This window comes from Leptodactylus fuscus, chromosome 2, assembly GCF_031893055.1.
Source record: "Leptodactylus fuscus isolate aLepFus1 chromosome 2, aLepFus1.hap2, whole genome shotgun sequence".
Lineage (NCBI taxonomy): Eukaryota > Metazoa > Chordata > Amphibia > Anura > Leptodactylidae > Leptodactylus > Leptodactylus fuscus.
The window spans coordinates 255,466,370-255,484,885 of NC_134266.1; the positions used below are offsets into that span (position 1 = coordinate 255,466,370).

General features: G+C 45.0%; 1 protein-coding gene across 1 annotated transcript in view; it reads right to left on the reverse strand.

Moving 5' to 3' along the window:
* Positions 1–10,523, reverse strand: part of DDX10 (DEAD-box helicase 10) — a 134,929-nt gene extending 124,406 nt beyond the window's left edge. The window contains exons 1-6 of the mRNA XM_075266059.1: positions 10,295–10,523; positions 6,202–6,262; positions 5,688–5,818; positions 5,256–5,414; positions 4,955–5,075; positions 3,814–4,003 (exon numbers count right to left, since the gene is read on the reverse strand). Coding sequence (XP_075122160.1) covers positions 3,814–4,003; positions 4,955–5,075; positions 5,256–5,414; positions 5,688–5,818; positions 6,202–6,262; positions 10,295–10,489 — 857 coding nt within the window. The 5' untranslated portion in view covers positions 10,490–10,523. The remainder of the gene's footprint in view (positions 1–3,813; positions 4,004–4,954; positions 5,076–5,255; positions 5,415–5,687; positions 5,819–6,201; positions 6,263–10,294) is intronic.
* Positions 10,524–18,516: the final 7,993 nt, after the last annotated feature.

Here is an 18,516-nt window from a genome sequence, read left to right on the forward strand (position 1 = left end):
CTATTGGTACGGTAAATCATTCCTATCATTTCAGGGGAGGGGTCCAGCTATCGGCTGCTGGGAATAGCTGATCGGTAGGGGTCCCAGTTGTTGGATAACTGCTGATCTGATATAGAGAACCTATCCTAAAGATAGGTCATAAATAACATTTGCCCAGAAAACCCCATTAGGCTTAGGCCCACATAGCAAAATGCAGCTAGAAAAAAACACTGGAAGAAAACACGACATGAATGCATTGTGGGGTTTTTTTCCCGCAGCACTATTCATGGAGTTGTTGTTGCATTTTCTCTTGTACCTTTCTTTCCCTATTAATTCTATAGGAAAAACACTTGTGATTCCGCAGCTACAATATACATGATGCGTTTCGCCCTGTTTGCTTTTTAACCTTGAAGGGATATTTCCATCTTTAACCCCTTCCCGACATCCGCCGTACTAGTAAGGGGGATGCTGGATGTTTAACTACGGCAGCTGCCCAGGAGTTGGGCAAGCTCCAGGGCCGACATCACGTTGGGACGGCAGCCGGGAGCCCCCGGCCAGTCTGCAGTGATTTTCTGCTCTATGCAGCCTGCAAAAGAAATGACGATTTTTTGCAATGTATTGAAATGCATTGGCATTGTAATGCATTGCAATAGTGATCAGACCCCCTGGGGTTCAAAACCCCTAGAGGGTCTAATAAATGTATACCTGTGTCCGAAATCGCCCGCTCTACAAATCTATAACAATATTTTTCCTGTACGGTAAACTTCGTAGCGGGAAAAATAGTCAAAAGTGCCAAACTGCTTTTTTTTTCACAGTTTTGCCTCTGATAAAAATTTGAATAAAAAAAAAGTGATCAAAGCAAAAGCAATTCCCCAAAATGGTAGAACTGAAAAGTACACCCCGCCCCGCAAAAAAAAAAAGACGCCCTATGCATCCCCGTACACTGATGTATAACAAAGTTGCAGCTGTCAGAATATGGCGACTTTTAGAAAAGAAAATTGGCAGAGTTTTGGATTTTTGTTAAGGGGTTAAAATGTAAATACCACCATATAAATTTGGTATCCCTGGAATTGTACCAAAACACAGAATACAGGGGACATGTCATTTTGGCTGCACCGTGAACGCCATAAAAACAAATCCCGTAAGAAAAACGCACAAATGCATTTTTTCCTTCCAATCCCCCCCCCTCCCCATTCAGAATTTTTTCCAGCATCATAGTAGATTGTACAGAATAAATAATGGCGGCATCATGAAGAAAAATTTGTCCAGCAAACATTAAGCCCTCATATGGCTCTGAGACAACACGCTCATTATATTGCATCCCAGTGAGCTGCTGAGATGCCGGAACAATCACAGGCACGGTGCGAGGAACAAGTTCAGCAGCAGGACAGCTTGAGAGCTGCCGAAACCCCGGAGCAGGCGAACTATCAACGGCGGCAATTTGCTGAATATAGGCAGATCATCGACGCCAACAACACGCAGACAAAGTCACGGGCAGATGCTCGTATAACATAAGTGCTTAAAGAGAGTCTACCACCATCAAAATGGCAAGGAAGTAGCAGTCGGGGACTAACCAGGATTGCTGAGACTTCTAGTTCCACACGAGTTACCTCCACAAGGCAGTGCATACTATATTCCTCTTTTTCACAGTGCGATGAACATACCCAGTAGTTTCGGCTCAATGCCTGGTAATTGCTAGTTGGAGGACATAATTGCTCATTTTAATTAATCACCACAGTATTTAATTTATTAGCAGCCCGGCACAACACTCCAGATTAGCCTGTCAATGAAGTGCCTGCGCCGGGTGCTTCATCCCGAGCTGTGTAAGACAAGATAACAGCGGCAGAGGAGACGTCTGACAGCTGCCCTCTACTCCGGAATAGGTAAAATATGACCGCACTAATGAAAAGGCCAAGTCATACAAACCCCATAAATCACCCCCACCCAATGAAGAAGATATACCGTAATAGGTCCAGGCCCTGCCCGAAATCCATAAACCTACCCAAATCTACAACAACAGTCTGTAGAATCCTTCACTATAACCAGACAAAGAATAAGGGGGAGTGTCATACAAACAAACAAAAATCATCATTTAACTACCAGAAATAAATCAAAATATCAAAATGATTAAATAAACGGAGAAATAGAGCAGAGAACAAGAAGTAAAAAGGCTCAGACACTTAAGGTAACCCTAAGGAACGAGAGTAAAAGGAAGGCTTGTAATAAGACTAAGAAGATCTGCTGTAGAGAAAGAGAAGGCCATGGCCATACAGGATAACTAGAAGCCCTGCCCCCGCAGTACCCAATGGCCGCATTTTCACACCGTGCCCCTATACCAGTTATAACATATCCAATGGCGAACACTCTCACCAGGATGCTGGGGATTACAGGAACGTCAGCATTACGCCAAGGGGAGGAAAATAAAGAGGAACCCGAGGGTCAGCCTCAAATTCCGCTTCATTTTCCAGTGTGTGAACATCCCCAAATAACCTCTATATAAAGAATGTATCAGAAAATAAACAGGCGATAAACAAATAATAATTCTTCACACTAAGGGTATGTTCACACTGAGTTTTTTGTGACCGCATTCACTTCAATGGGAGCCGCTCGCTTTTATTTCCGAACTAGCTAGCAGCAAAAAGAAGCGACATTCCCTATCTTGCCGCGGATTCCGTGGCTAAGTCACGGGCTCAGAGACTCACTGCCAATTAGGCCCATTCACTCAGGCCAAATCCGGAGCAGGATGCCACAACGGAATGCCGATGCGGAGAGTTCACATGGAGGAAAAGGACAATAAGGACATTATGGCTGGTTATCAGGAGGACACTACATGTATGAGAAGATAACCTGACCACAATAAGGACATCATGGCTGGTTATCAGGAGGACACTACATGTATGAGAAGATAACCCGACCACAATAAGGACATCATGGCTGGTTATCAGGAGGGCACTACATGTATGAGAAGATAACCTGACCACAATAAGGACATCATGGCTGGTTATCAGGAGGACACTACATGTATGAGAAGATAACCCGGACACAATAAGGACATCATGGCTGGTTATTAGGAGGACACTACATGTATGAGAAGATAACCCGGCCACAATAAGGACATCATGGCTGGGTTTCGGACAAATGCTTGACCACAGAAAGTTCCCGCATTCATGGTCATGTCCATTAACAAACGGTCAAGACAACAGATGTCTCCACCAACACAAAGTTCACAGTTTCCTGTTTTAGAAGGTCTGGAAAAAAAGGGATGACAGACATGGCAGCCAGTTTCTTACAGGTCCTGAATGGCTGATAACAGAGCGCAATAGATTTTATGCAACTGTACAACCAATAAACAGGACAGGCTTTAGTTTTAGTGTCTCTTTCAGCAATGAATATCAAACCAACAACCCAAGTAGATAACACAGTATATATAGGACATATTCTATATATTTATTTCTTTTTTCTTTTTTTAAATGTAGATTGTGAGCCCCACACAGAGCTCACAATGTACATTTTTCCCTATCAGTATGTCTTTTTTGGAATATGGGATGGAAATCCATGCAAACACAGGGAGAACATACAAACTCCTTGCAGATGGTTTTTTGCCCTTGGCGGGATTTGAACACCAGGACTCCAGCGCTGCAAGGCTGCAGTGCTAACCACTTTCTACAGAAATCAAGTGTATGACATTCACTTGGCTGGTGCTATTGACCCCTAGACCAGAGACATAGAAGTCAGAGTTACACCATCTAGACATTTATACCATATATCTCAGCAACATGCAATAAAAGGTGGTAGAAAGCGAATGGAGACATCAAGTAACGCAGTAAAACTTACCTAAACTTTGCCTTCTCGTGCACCCACACATACTCCGGATCTTTCAGGCTCAGGCGAGCGAGATCCTTCACAGATTTTGTCTGTGTTGCAGAAAACAGCAGAGTCTGTCGCTTCGATGGCAGATTCTCTATAATGGCATTCATTGTATCGGCAAATCCCATGTCCAGGATTCGGTCAGCTTCATCCAAGACTGCAAAAAAGAGAAGCGGAGAGTGTCAAATACATGCAGGGATTCCTCCAGTTAAAGACAATGACGTGCCATGTGAGGACAGTCCACAGGACAGTCCTCACATGGCTGGTCCTAAAGCATTACTAAGCCCCTGTGTGACAGATTGTTATCCACGGGAAGTGCACAATGAAAGACAGCAAGCAGAGCTCTTACAAACCATAGGAATCAATATACACACAGGACTACACAGAGAAGTCTAAGGTAGTCTCGGACACACCTTCTGTCTCATGATTGGCTCAGACTGTCTCTCCCTCCCCACCCTACAGATCTGCTTTCTCTGATTGGTCGTTGTACATAAACACAGGCTCAGCATGGGCTGATTTTCCAGGACAAATCTGCCACACATACACTGAACTGATCAAACCTTACCCCTCACTCACATCAGCGTTTAGATTCCGTCCGGGGGAGTCCGCATAGCAACTTCCCGAACAGAATACAAACGCAATTGCAAGCGCCGTGCTGTAAAAGCACATGGACCCCATAAACTATAATGGGGTCCGTGTGCTTGCCGCATGCTGCCTGCACGAATCATGCAGACAGGAAAGTAGATGGTGAACTACTTTTCTGTCCGCAAGATCCTTGCGGAGATCTGGCTGCAAGTACATGGACCCCATTATAGTCTATTGGGTCCGTGTGCTTTTACTGCACCAGCGCTTGCACTTGCATTTGGTATTCTGTTCGGGGGGGGAGACTCCCCTGGACGGAATCCAAACGCTGATGTGAACGAGGGGCTTAATCTGGGGGAAGCCTAAAGTGTGTCAGTAATACCCTAAGTAATGCCAAAAGCAGTGTATAGGTGCATCTAGGTCACAGTTCTCTTCTACAGTGTTATCGCCTGCTGATAGAAGAAGTATGCTTCTCAGTTCTTACAGGAGATAAGGAGTTAAACAATAACCGTAAGACATTACTCACTCAACATCTGGAGATTACAGGCGTGAAAGAAGGACGTCTCATCCATGTGCTGCAATAGACGGCCAGGGGTGCAGATTACTACGTTTGTGCGGTGGATACTTTCCATTTCACGCTTCATGTCCTGCAAGTTAATGAAAATTTTACAAAAGGACTCATTGAAAAAAATTGTTTGATTTGTAACAAAAGAAAAGGAGAAACGCAACTACTTGTCATACATGTGTACACTTATTCACTGTCTTGTAGCTAAGTGCCTTTAATAACACAACCACTTTAATGATAAGATGTTGAGGACTGCACATACCTTTCCTCCAATGACAAGTCCTGCAGAGAACTCATGCTTGCGGCCCACCTTCCGGAGAACTTCGAAGGTCTGATAGGCCAGCTCTCTAGTGGGGGAAATGATGAGGACTCCAAGTCCATCATCTGCTGTCCACTGCTGCCGAAACAAGCATTCCAGCGCCTGAAGAAGACAAGACAGATTATATATAAAGAAAACCAACATCCAAACATGTCTGGAGTTAAAATGCTAAATTAGGAATATTAAAGGCTCAATCTGACTCCCACAGACCTCCTGGGCCTACAGGAACCACACAAGCATCAAAGCAGGAGAGAGGAGACCAGTGTTCCCAACAACTATAGAATCTATGACAATTTTTCATACTGTAAACGTTGTGGTCCTTGGCTATCATTACAAGAGTAAAGACTGAAAAAAAGCACCAAAACTGTGACTTACCGGAACAACAAACGCAAGAGTCTTTCCAGACCCGGTTTTCGCAGCACCTAGAACATCCTTCCCTTGTAAGGCTAAGCCTATGGTCTGTTTCTGGATCTCAGTGGGTAACCGGTACTGAGCTTCGATCAAACCTGTAACCAGACACAACATGTAAAAGATCTCCAAACCATTCACTTTACAACTGCGCTCACTGTAAAAGGAAAGGATCCACCTTAGGACAGACAATGGGCGCATATCATTAAAGAGGACCTTTCACGTCCTCAGGGCACATGCAGTTTTATATACCGCTAGAAAGCCGACAAGGCGCTAAATTCAGCGCACTATTGGCTTTCGTGTTCTGTGCCCCCCCGGCGAAGAGCTATCGGTCCCGGTACCGTAGCTCTTCACCGTTAGAAGGGCGTTCCTAGCGGTATATAAAACTGCATGTGCCCCAGGTGGTGAAAGGTCCTCTTTAATACAGCATGTGCAACTTTGCGTGTTCCCGATATTAATGACATTTTTTTTTCATACTCACCTCTCAGAGTCTTTTTTGACAAAGGGAAGTCTGAAAATCTCTTTACTTCACTGATGTTGATCTGAAAAAAAATTAACAGGTATTAAAAGGTTTTCAAGTAAAAAAAATACAAATAAAAATGCTGACACTGCTAAAACTATAATTATTTGTCTCCTCACTTGTCTGCCAACGGGCATCTCCCTTACAAGACCTTTTTGTGATATCATATAGCAGCTCAGGAGCTCAGATTGGGACAACAATGCCCAGCAGTAATGGATCATTCTAGGTAATTTCTGTCATTCCTAGACTGCAATATAGACAAACACTAACAAATCCAGATATTGTATAGAGAGGACGAGGTCAGGACCCCAGAGATAAATAATAAGGGAATATAAATACATAATGGATATTACACTGGATTTCCATTTAGATCTGTCAGTGGCACATCTGCAGGGTATCAGAGTAGCAGCAGTGAATGAGCTTTTAACAAATCATGCACACACCTCTTCAAAAAATCTACACAAACTGACCTGTGCACAAACTGATTTGAAAGCAGGGGTCGGGAACCTATGGCTCGCGAGTCAGATGTGGCTCTTTTGATGGCTGCATCTGGCTCACAGACAGGGCGTAACTACCAGGCCGCAGGCCCCACAAGCACTATTATACTCGGGGGTCTTTTCGGACCCCCGAGTATAATGATCGTAGGCCCAGGAAAGGTGAGAACATAAAAAAAACTGTGTTACTTACCTCTCCAAGTTCCGCGCAGGCTTCGGGCCTACCTGCATGACGTGCCAGATGTCACATGACCGGGGCCTGTGTCCATAGGTGTCACAACGCAAGCCCCCTGGTCACATGACATCCTGGATGTCATTGAAGATGGCCAATAGCGACAGAGAGTGCAGTGGAGCCAGGGAGAGGTAAGTAACAGTGCTTTTTATGTTTTTATCCCCCCTGGGTCTCCGATTATTATACTCTGAGGTCTGAAAAGATCCCAGAGTATAATAATTGTTCATGGGTGTCCACAGTGGAGCATAATAAAGTGTGCAGGAGCCACTATGGAGCATAATAAAGTGTGCAGGGGCCACTATGGGGCATAATAAAGTGTGCAGGGGCCACTATGGAGCATAATAAAGTGTGCAGGGGCCACTATGGAGCATAATAAAGTGTGCAGGGGCCACTATGGGGCATAATACTGTGTGCAGGGGCCACTATGGGGCATAATACTGTGTGCAGGGGCCACTATGGGGCATGATATTGCGTACAGGATTGCGGTGGGCCGGGTATTATGGCTCTCATGGAATAACATTTTAAAATATGTGGCGCTGATGGCTCTTTCAGCCAAAAAGGTTCCCGACCCCTGTTTAAAGCATACCCAAACTTTAAAAACTTTTCATTTTCTGTCAGAATTTGTGGGGAGGGGGGTTGTACACATGTAATGGGAGGTTCTTTTCAAACATATATGTCAGGAAATACAGAACATAGAACCGTGGTTCTGGTGCCACCTCAATGGTGAGATTCTACCTTTAGTATCACGAGGTTGCAGTTCTGCAGTTCTGAGTTTTCACCGCAAGACGACCCCGGGACCCCAGGAGCAGCACGGTGAAAGACACAGGGACAGGGGAGTATGGGTTTGTTTGTTTTTTTACACTTTCCCTGGCATCCTTGATAAAAATTTGTACATCCTGGACAACTCCTTTAACGTCACATGAAAGATGAGAATTTTATCTGTTGAATCACTGTTCTATGTTATACAATACTACAATGCCCAATATATAACCCCATTAAACCTATAGGGAAACCGCCGCCGTTTCAATAGGTATAATTGACATGCTGCAATTTACAAAACCACGCCAGTTTTGGAAATCGCATATGTGCATACTGTGCATATATCCAGCCCCACCTTGCTCAACAGGAGACTATGAAGTATCACAATACTTATGCAGATCAGATAATATGCACATGCTCAATGTTATGTCTGTGTTTACATAGAGAGATAGCAGACAAGGCTTATTTAACTTATTGTCCTGCAGGCAGAGCTGTAAGTGACATCACTTGTTCTGTCTCACAGCTCCATGGTTATGGTAACGCTGGGTGAACAATGGGAGGAATAAATTCACAAAGCAGGAAAACAAAGCAGAATTTCTAAAGCAATATATTTAGGAAAAGTCTTCAATTTACATAAGCTACCAGCATAGATAGCATCCTTGAGCTGGGACAACTCCTTTTGGCTGGTCTTACACGACCGTAATGTAAGTCCGCAATTGAGGGTTTTCAATTGCGGACACATTATACTCAATGCGGCCTCTTACACCATCAGATATTTTATCTGTGGTGTGGCCGGGCCGCAACCATGGGCCGCAATGCCCGTGAATTGCAGCACTGCACGGACTCTCCCATAGAACTCTATGGGCGAGTGCGGCAGGACACGGACATCTGCGGAGTGTATGTTGCTGATCAGCAACTAGTGTTGATACTATGGGCCACTAGCTGGTACCCGCGACTTCGTCTGCGGTGATTGTAGCAGTAGGTAAATACAGGCGCGGGTAAGGTTTTCGTAGTGTGTATAAGGGATGGGATATGAAATGTAAGTTTGTATCTTGTTTTTTGCTGTAATTCAGAGAATACGTGAGACTTTTGTGTTGCAGTTACTTTGTATTTGAGCTGCTATATATACGGTGTGGTGAGAAACTTTACATAGTGACTTTGGTACAGAAGTATTTGAAGTTAACCCTTTCCCGCCGATGGCATTTTTTGATTTTCGTTTTATTGTTTTGACTCCCCTCCTTCTAAACCCCATAACTTTTTTATTTCTCCGCTCCCAGAGTCATATGAGGTCTTAATTTTTCCTGGGACAAATTTTTCTTCATGATGCCGCCATTATTTATTCTATATAATGTACTGGGAAGCAGGGAAAAAATTCTGAATGGGGTGGATTTCAAGAAAAAATGCATTTCTGCGACTTTCTTACAGGCTTTGGTTTTACGGCGTTGACTGTGCAACCAAAATGACATGTCCCCTGTATTCTGTGTTTCGTTACGATTCCGGGGATACCAAGTTTATATGGTTTTATTTACATTTTGACCCCTTAAAAACAAATCCAAAACTGTGTTAAAATTTTTTTTTTTTTTTAAAGTCGCCATATTCCGACAGCCGTAACTTTTTTATACGTGCGTGTACGGAGATGTATAGGGCGTCTTTTTTTGCGGGACCAGGTGTACTTTGTAGTTCTACCATTTTCGGGAAATGTTATTGCTTTGATCACTTTTTATTCAAATTTTTATCAGAATCAAAACAGTGAAAAAACGGCGGTTTGGCACTTTTGACAATTTTTCAGGAAAAATATTTGTATAGCTTTGTAGAGCGGGCGATTTCGGACGCGCGGATACCTAACATGTATGTGTTTCACAGTCTTTAACTACTTTTATATGTGTTCTAGGTAAAGGGGGGTGATTTGAATTTGTAATCTTTTTTTTTTTTTTTTTTTTTAATTTTTTTTACTTTTTTTAAACTTTTTTTTTGCATTTATTAGACCGCCTAGGGGTACTGACATGGGTGGGCGGTGTCGCGGATTGTCAGAGCGGTGGGGGTTGGCAAACATGGCTGCTCCGGAGCGTTAAAGAGAGCCTCCTGGAGTAGCTTTAAGGTGAGGGGCAAAGTGGTAAAGTATATGTATATGTGATTGTGTGGGGTAAGGGGCGAGGCTGGAGAGGGTAATAGGAATTTTGTGGCTTGCTATGGTCCAAAGTGTGTGAGATTGCAGAGATGGTGGTGTGAGTTTGGGAATCCTAATCGCAGATGTGAACCAGGGGTCAGGCAGACAAAGTATAGGAGACTCCAGCGCAGATGTAAACATAGCCTGATCCAGCTGAAGTGTGTATATCGCTGTACTGAGTTGTGACCATGTGAGCCATATTTTGCTACAATGTATCAGACACAGGAAGTGCATGAGTAAGTTGTAGAATGTGTTTATGGGGGGGGGGTAACAACCTGTATACCAGATCTCCCCCAGTCACACTTATATCGCCCTCCATACCGTACACTACTAGTCATTGAAGCTACAAACACAACGCCTGCAGATGAAGCCTCCGATACACAGCAGAGCCCATGTGCTCACCTCCTGATACCGCTGCTCCAAGCGGCCGATGCTCTCCTTCTCCACCAGCCAGTCCGGCTTCTTGTTCTGCTTCCTCCGGAACTTGCATTTCTCCTTCTTCTTGTTGTATTTCTTCTTCCAGCGCTCGAAGTTCTTCACAGGGTCATTCCTCTTATTGATGAGGGGCTTACTCTTCACCTCGCCTGGCTCCCCCATGATCCGTACAGCACAGCGTCTACTGGAGTACCTTCCTGGCGACACGCTGAATACACATGTGCGGGGCGCGCGCTGATGACGTCATTCAACAAGCTTTACAAACACGTAAACAAAGTAGCTGTATGGACAATGGGTGTGCAGGGTCTACATCGCCACTATGCAAGGGTGTTATGTGCAAGATACAGGTTCACTGACAGATATGAGTATAGCGCATGAAGCCCAGGACAGTGCTAGTGCTTATATAGATGTAGTTAAAGGGAAATATACATTTTTTTCCCTTATGTAAATTGTGAGCCCCATATAGGGATCACAATGTATATTTTTTTGCAGGATGGGAAGAAATCCAGGCAAACACGGGGAGAACATACAAACTCCTTGCAGACGTTGTTGCTGGCGGGATTCAAACCCAGGACTCCAGCACTGCAAGGCTGCAGTGCTAACCACCGAGCCACCGTGTTACCCCTGAAATATACATTTATTGCTAGTAGTGATCACTTTTGCATCTATGACTGATAGATTATTAAAATATACATTTTTTATTTTCTCATTTATATAACTGGGGGACAAAGCACCATGGGATATAGACCTGAGGCCGACACTAGGAGTATCAAAAGATGTCGGCTCTGCCTCTTGGCTATACCCTCTCTGCAGACAGTGTGCTAACCAGTATCACAGCAGTAGGAGGGAAGAACACAATATATAAATATATATATATATTATAATATATATAATATATTATAATAATAAATAAAAAAAAACAAGAACCACCACCAGACACAATCTGCACGCACGTCTTCTGCTTTTTTATTCATTTTTCTCTTTCAAGCGTTGTATTCGTGTACCCCACACTAGTCGCACCCCCCTGCAGTTGCTGCGCTCTATGGAGTCACCCAGTCCACATTGCCGCACCACTCTCACAGGCACTGAAGTTGTGGCCGTGCGCACATTTGAAGACAGAGATTCGGGTAAGCATTTTCTCCGCCTTGGTGGGACACAGCACCAGGGAACCCTCTCTGCGTATGCCATCACTGCAGCTGTCACCGGTGGGTCATTCTCCAATGGTCCGGTAGGCTACCCCCTTAAAGAGGTACTCCCATCTCCAGGATCCTATCTATACTGGTAGCTTATGTAAAGTGAAGACTTCTCCTAAATATATTAATATATTGCTTTAGAAATTCTGCCTCATTTTCCTGCTATGTGAACTTATTCCTCCCATTGTTTACACAGCGTTACCATAACCAAGGATTTGGAGGAAAAGTGTCTCTCACTACTCTGCAGGACAATCAGTTTAGTTAATTGCAGTTTGCTGATAACAATGAGTCCATTCTGTACAAGCATGTGCATATTATCTAATCTGCATAAGTATTGTGATAATTCATAGTGTCCCGTTGAGACAAGCTGTAAGGAGGGGGTGAATACAATAATTAGGAAGAAGATACAGCAGGCAAACTGCTGACACAAGATATGAGAAAGCCTCTTTAAATCAACTCTTCTTCTTCAGGGCAGCTTGCACCATGTCCTCCTGTGAAAATCCCATCCACTCTCAATGAACCACCTGGTCCCCATCTGCTTCCCCCCAAAGCCTTCCCAGGATTCCCCCGGCGCCCCTCCGGCAAACATTCCCCTAGACTGGGCGGCCTCGTTTACCCAGGCCATAGGTGACCTTGCCAAGCTTAATCAGTCTGTGGTGTGGCCATCCACCAACCATCCACTACTCCATCCATCTGTTATTTCCCTTCTGTTAATTCCATTCCTGACATGTTCAAAAAACACAGAAAAATCTTCAACAAAAAAATATTGCATTTCCGCAACATGGGGCCTAAGTAAGTTTCATTTAATTGGCCTCACCTGACATTCTAATGATCACTAGTGTTTGGGATTGATCGCTGGTATTTCTGGGTTACTCGGACTACCTTCTTGGATATCTTCATAGCTATCCTGTGATCTTCATATTTTGTTTATTGCCCTTTTTTTGTAAGGGTAGTCAGGGAGAAGGGGAGGGCTTCTTAGACTCCAAAATATACAGCAAAGTTAACAGAACGTTTGCAATTGGTTATACTTCTGCAGCGTGATATCTCAGTATATAAAACAATACAATGTTTTTCCAATGACTTTTCATTGTTTTTTGTTGTCTTCTGTGACAAGATATTACTCTGCGGAGGTTTAACCAATTGCAAAAGTTCAGGTTGGCTCTGTTACATCTGTATGTGATATTTTTGATCGGAATGCCACTTTAAAGGGGCTCTATCATTGGGAAAAGTCATTTTTAGCTAAACACATCCTTGCATAGGCTTTAGAATGTCTATTCCACATCTACCTTTAGTATGTAGATTGCCTCAGTGGTTTCGGAATAAGTCCATTTTTATTCATATGCTAATGAGCTTCCAGCCAGCACAGGAAGTTTCCAGCAGCACTCGTCTCTCCTATTATCTCCTATGTGTGTGTGCAAACAGGAAGCAGGAAGTCAGCAGCAGACTCCTATATGAAACAATAGCAAAAGGGGTGCACGATGTATCGTGCACTAGTCTAATTATTCAGAAACCACTGAGGCAATCTACATACTAAAGGTAAGTGTGGAATAGACTTTCTAAAGCCTATGCAAGGATGTGATTAGTTAAAAATGACTTTCCCCAATGATAGAGCCCCTTTAAAGGGATAAAGCCCCATTACACTTACTGCGGGTAATGAGGTCACTTGGTTTTGTGTCCACTAGGTGTCGCTATTAATGTACTGTAGATTGAAAATTGCTCCAAGCAGTGGAAGGATGGAGGCCTACAGGAGGTTGTTTGGTGAAGGTGCTAGTAAAAAATAATGTACTGACAGATCTCTCTGGATCCCTTCAACAGTATTATGATTTTTTTATATATTTATTTGTAATTATTGTCATTGTGGACATAAAATGTTACTTTTTTTTGGTAATCCAACAGAAACTAACTCATTTATCCAGCACCAGCTGCAGGTTTATGACCTTGGGTGTTAGGGTAAGTTCACATGGAATTTTTTGGTCAGGATTTTGAGGCCGTATCGGCCCCAAAATCCTGACCAAAAAGACAGCTCCCATTGAAATTAATGGGAGCCGGTCAGTTCTTTTTTTCCGGGAGCTAGTTTGTTTCGGTTCCCAGAAAAAGAAGCGAGATGCTCATTCTTTAGGCCGTTTCGCCTCGTAATTCGGCCTGAAGACACTCCCGACTAGGCCCATTTATTGGACCTAATCCGGAGCAGAGGGCACCATTGGATGCCGATGCAGTTTATCTGTAGTTTGCGGTTCTCCCTGAGCTGGTAGGTAAAGACTAACTGCCATAACCTGCACACAGGAATCTGCTTCAGAATTGTCCCCCCCTGGCTTAGAATCAGCCACAGGATCTCAGGATATATACTGTAAATATACTAGCAGGAGGACCTGGCTTCGCACGGGTGTATTTCTTTTTTTTTTTTTTGTGTAGTGGTCCCATAAGAATTGTCCAGTTTTGCACTGGTGTATTTTGTATGTCGTTTGTGTGTGTGTCCATAAGTGTCATGTGATCATGCGTATCTCATTTTGGATATCAGTGAAAAACCTGCAATCGGTTGTTATGGATACCTGGAGTAAAGCTGTGTAAATGTGACCTTGTGTAACAGTGTCATCCACAGTGCCCTGCTTCTTTAAAGCTGACATACAGCAGTGAAGAAAAATGGCTGGGTTGCTATGTGGTGTGGAACTGTGTGCAGACACGCGTATCTAATCCTCTGGCGTGTGGTACTGTGTGCTGACCTGTTTATCTAATCCTCTGATGCATGTATCTCAGTTTGGATATCAGTGTTGGATTGTGCATGTGGAGTTCATTGTTTTGGGAATGCTGTATCTCAGCAACGATACGTCCAAGAGAGTTGAGGCCTTGTCTTAAACCTTCCTGGACACCTGAAGTATCTGTGTGCCAAATTTGGTGAAGATCGGTCCAGTCGTTTGGTCGCGCATAAAGAACAGACAGACAAACAGATAGAAGTCCATTTTTATAATATAGAGATATATAGAGAGAGAGAGAAAGAGAGGGAGCAATGATCTGTACTAGTGTGAATAAAGTATTTTGTCATAGAAAGCTCTTAGCCTCTGTGTACGTTTCTATCTCACTTCTTCCTCTCTCCATAGACTTCTCATATCAAGATGGATATAGCAGAATTTTCAGAGTGAAAGTCAGTTTACTGAGAGGAGGCAGGGAAAATGCCTGATTAGAGCAGAATGCTCTAATCCTCTGTTTATGCTTCTATCTCACTCCTTCTTCCCTCCATAAACTTCTATTGACATGTGTAATCAAATCAAATAAAAAATGCTTTATTGGCACGTCCGAATAGTTATTTGGCATTGCCAAAGCTAGTAAAGTGGGCGGGGGGGGGGGGGGGGGGGGCGTTGGGTTGGGTGGGTGGTGGCTATGGGGGGGGTTTGGGTTATAACAGTCCATGGAGTCTCATCTTCCTCTTCGTTGGTGGCTGCTATATGGGGGGGGGTTGGAGGTGGGGCGGGGCGGTTGGTTTGGGGTATAACAGTCCGTGGAGTCTCGTGTTCCTCTTCGTTGGTGACTGCTATATGGGGGGGTGGGGTGGGTGTTTTGGGATAAATATAACAGTCCGTGGAGTCTCATCTTCCTCTTGTTTGGTGACAGCTGGACACGTATTGGGCAGCGATCTCCACAGTGGCCTCTTCTTCTCCCAGTAGGATGTAGAGTTTCCTCTTCTCGTCTGCAGATATGAAGTCTGGGATGTGGGCAGAGAGTCTTTGGTAGTAGACGGCCCTCACAGCTGAGTATTTGGTGCAGTGTAGCAGGAAGTGGGTCTCGTCTTCTAGGGCCCCCTGGTCACAGTGCTGGCACAGTCTCTTCTCCCGTGGCTTGTACGTCTGCCTGTATCGCCCCGTCTCTATCTCTAGGTTGTGGGCGCTCAGTCTGTACCGGCTCAGGGTCTGTCTGTGCTTGGGGTGGCGTATTCTCTCTAGGTAGGTGGCCATGGTGTAGTCCCTTTGTAGGGATTGGTACACGGTGAGTTTCTTGGAGTTATTTATTTCGTTTCTCCATTCTTCAATGTACCGCTCTCTGTTTGCCTCTGTGGTCGCCTTTATTTCGGCCTTGGTTATCGTCTGTTGGTGTTTTTGGTTTGGTGGTTGGCTGTTGTTTGGTTGTTGAATGTCTGGTTTGCTCAGGTGGCTTAGCCATGCTTGGTGGTGGTAGGAGTCGGACTTGCTCACCTGGATGTGTGCCTGGAAAGCTAGCGCCCTCTTCTGTATGGTGAGCCATAGAGGGAGTCTGCCTAGCTCTGCCCTGCAGGCTATGTTGGTGGTGTTGCGATGGACATGGAGCAGGTATTTGCAGAACTCCAGGTGGAAATTCTCTGTTGGGCTGGAATCCCACTTTAACTGGTCTGGGTAGGTGGCTGGGCCCCAGACCTCACTGCCATAGAGAAGGATCGGGGAGATGACTGCGTCAAATATCTTCAGCCAGACCCTCACCGGTGGTTTGAGGTGGTACAGTTGTCTTCTGATGGCGTAGAAGGTTCTGCAGGCTTTTGCTTTCAGGGTTTCTATTGCTGCTTTGAAGCTTCCTGATTGGCTGAGCTCCAGCCCCAGGTAGGTGTAGCTGTTGGTTTTCTCCAGTGTGGAGCCATTCAGTGTGAATTGTGGGGTGGTGGAGGCTTTGTTTTGGCCCTTCTTCTGAAATACCATGATTTTGGTCTTCTTCTGGTTGATGGGTAGGGCCCATGTGGTGCTGAATTTTTTCAGCACGGACAGGCTTTCTTGGAGATCTTTCTCAGTGGGGGCCAGGAGTAGGAGGTCATCGGCGTATAGCAGGAACTTCACCTCTCGATTGTTCAGGGTGAGGCCTGGGGTTGATGAGGCCTCCAGGGCTGTAGCCAGTTCATTGATATAGATGTTGAAGAGCGTTGGGCTCAGGCTACAGCCTTGTCTGACCCCTCGGGCCTGTTGGAAGTATGCTGTCCTTTTCCCATTCACCTTCACACTGCACTGGTTTCCGGTGTAGGAGCTCTTGATGACGTCGTACGTTCTTCCTCCTATTCCACTCTCTAGGAGTTTTAGAAGTAGGCCTGGGTGCCATACTGAATCAAACGCCTTCTTAAAGTCCACGAAGCAGGCGAATATCTTGCCTCTTCTGGTGTTGTGGACGTGCGTCTTGATGAGGCTGTGCAGGGTGTAGATATGGTCTGTGGTGCGGTGGTTTGGCATGAACCCTGCTTGGCTCTTGCTGAGGACCCCGTGTTGTGTGAGGAAGGTGAGGATTCTGTTATTGATGATGCTGTTGAACAGTTTCCCCAGCGTGCTGCTGACGCAGATCCCTCTGTAGTTGTTGGGGTCATATTGGTCCCCATTCTTGTAGATGGGGGTTATGAGCCCTTTGTTCCAGTCTTCGGGGAAGTGTCCAGCATTGAGCACGAGGGTGAATAGCTTTGCCAGTGCCGCGTGTATTGCTGGAGGGCTGTATTTGATCATCTCTGGTAGGATGCCATCAGGGCCACTGGCCTTTTTGCCTTTCAGCAGGGCAATTCTTTCCTGTATATCTTTTATGGTGATTGGCGAGTCCAGAGGGTTCTGGAAGTCTTTGATGACTTTCTCCATGTCCCTCAGTTTGGTGATTATCTGTTGCTGTTCTGGAGTTAGGTCTTCTTCTGGGATGTTTTTGTAGAGACCTCTGAAGTAGTTGAGCCAGATATTGCCATTTTGGATGTGGAGAGAGTTTTTCTTGGGCTTTGTGCCCATGTGGTGCCAGGTCTCCCAGAATGAGCTGTCCTGGAGGGAGTCCTCTAGTTGTTCTATTTTGTGGGAGAGGTATCTCTGTTTCTTCTCTCTGAGGGTGCCCTTGTATTGCTTGCATAGATTGTTGTAGGCTTCCCTCACCTCCTTGTTGTTGGGGTCCCTGTGTTTTTGGTTGGAGGCTGTTCTTAGGGTATGGCGTAGTGCTCTGCAGTCGCTGTCGAACCATTTGTGGGACTGTTTGTTGGTTTGTCTTATTGGTTTGGTTCGTTTCAGGCCTGCTAGTTCTGCTGTGGTCTGTAGGATGTACTTGAGATTCTTCACAGCTCTGGTGACTCCCTGTTGGTCTGGCTGATAGTTGTTTGTATGGAAGTTTGTGAGCAGTGTCTTGATTTCGGGTCGGTTGGTTGCGTTGCTATATTCTATGGCCTGGTGGTTGGCCCATTTGAAATGTCTTGGTAGGTTGTAGAGGCCGCACTGTTGGGGCTCATGTGTGGGTGTTTTGTTCCTGGTTCTCATGTATAGTAGGATCTGGTTGTGGTCTGATAGATGGGAGTCAGGTGCGATTGTGAAGTCTTCAATGTCTGACAGGTCTGCGTCTGTAATGGCATAGTCCACCACGCTGTTGCCCACTTGAGAGTTTAGTGTGAAGCGTCCTCTGGGATCGCCTGTGGTACGTCCGTTTATTATGTACAGTCCTAGGCTTCGGCACATGTTCAGCAGTTGTCTCCCACTCTTGTTGACAATTTTGTCTTGGCTGTTTCTTCTTGTCTGTGTGGGTTCTGGGTGGTGGATCTCACTACCGTGCGTATGTGGGTTGTCGTCAGGGGGCAGGTAGTCTATCTCTGTGCCTGTCCTTGCATTCAGGTCTCCGCATATTAGTACTCTGCCTTTGGGTTGGAAGTGGACAGCTTCCCTTTGTAGGACCTCGTAAGTGTCGGGGTCGTGGTAGGGAGACCCTGGTGGGGGCATATATACTGCACAGAGATAGATGTCCTGCTGGCCGCTGAGGATGGAGCTGCTTATTTTTATCCATATGTGATTAGTTCCACGTTTGGTAGCTTTTACGTGTTCTTTGAGCTCCTCCTTGTACCATATTAGTATGCCTCCTGAGTGGCGGCCATGTTTGGTGGTCTTATTTTTCTGGGCGGGCACTGAGAGTTCCTTGTAGCCCATGGGTGTTAGGGACTCGTCATCTGCCCGGGTCCATGTCTCTAGGAGGATTTGAATGTCTATGTTTTTTAGTCTGTCTATGAAGTCTGGATCTTTTGGTTTAGATCCAAAGGCTGAGGCG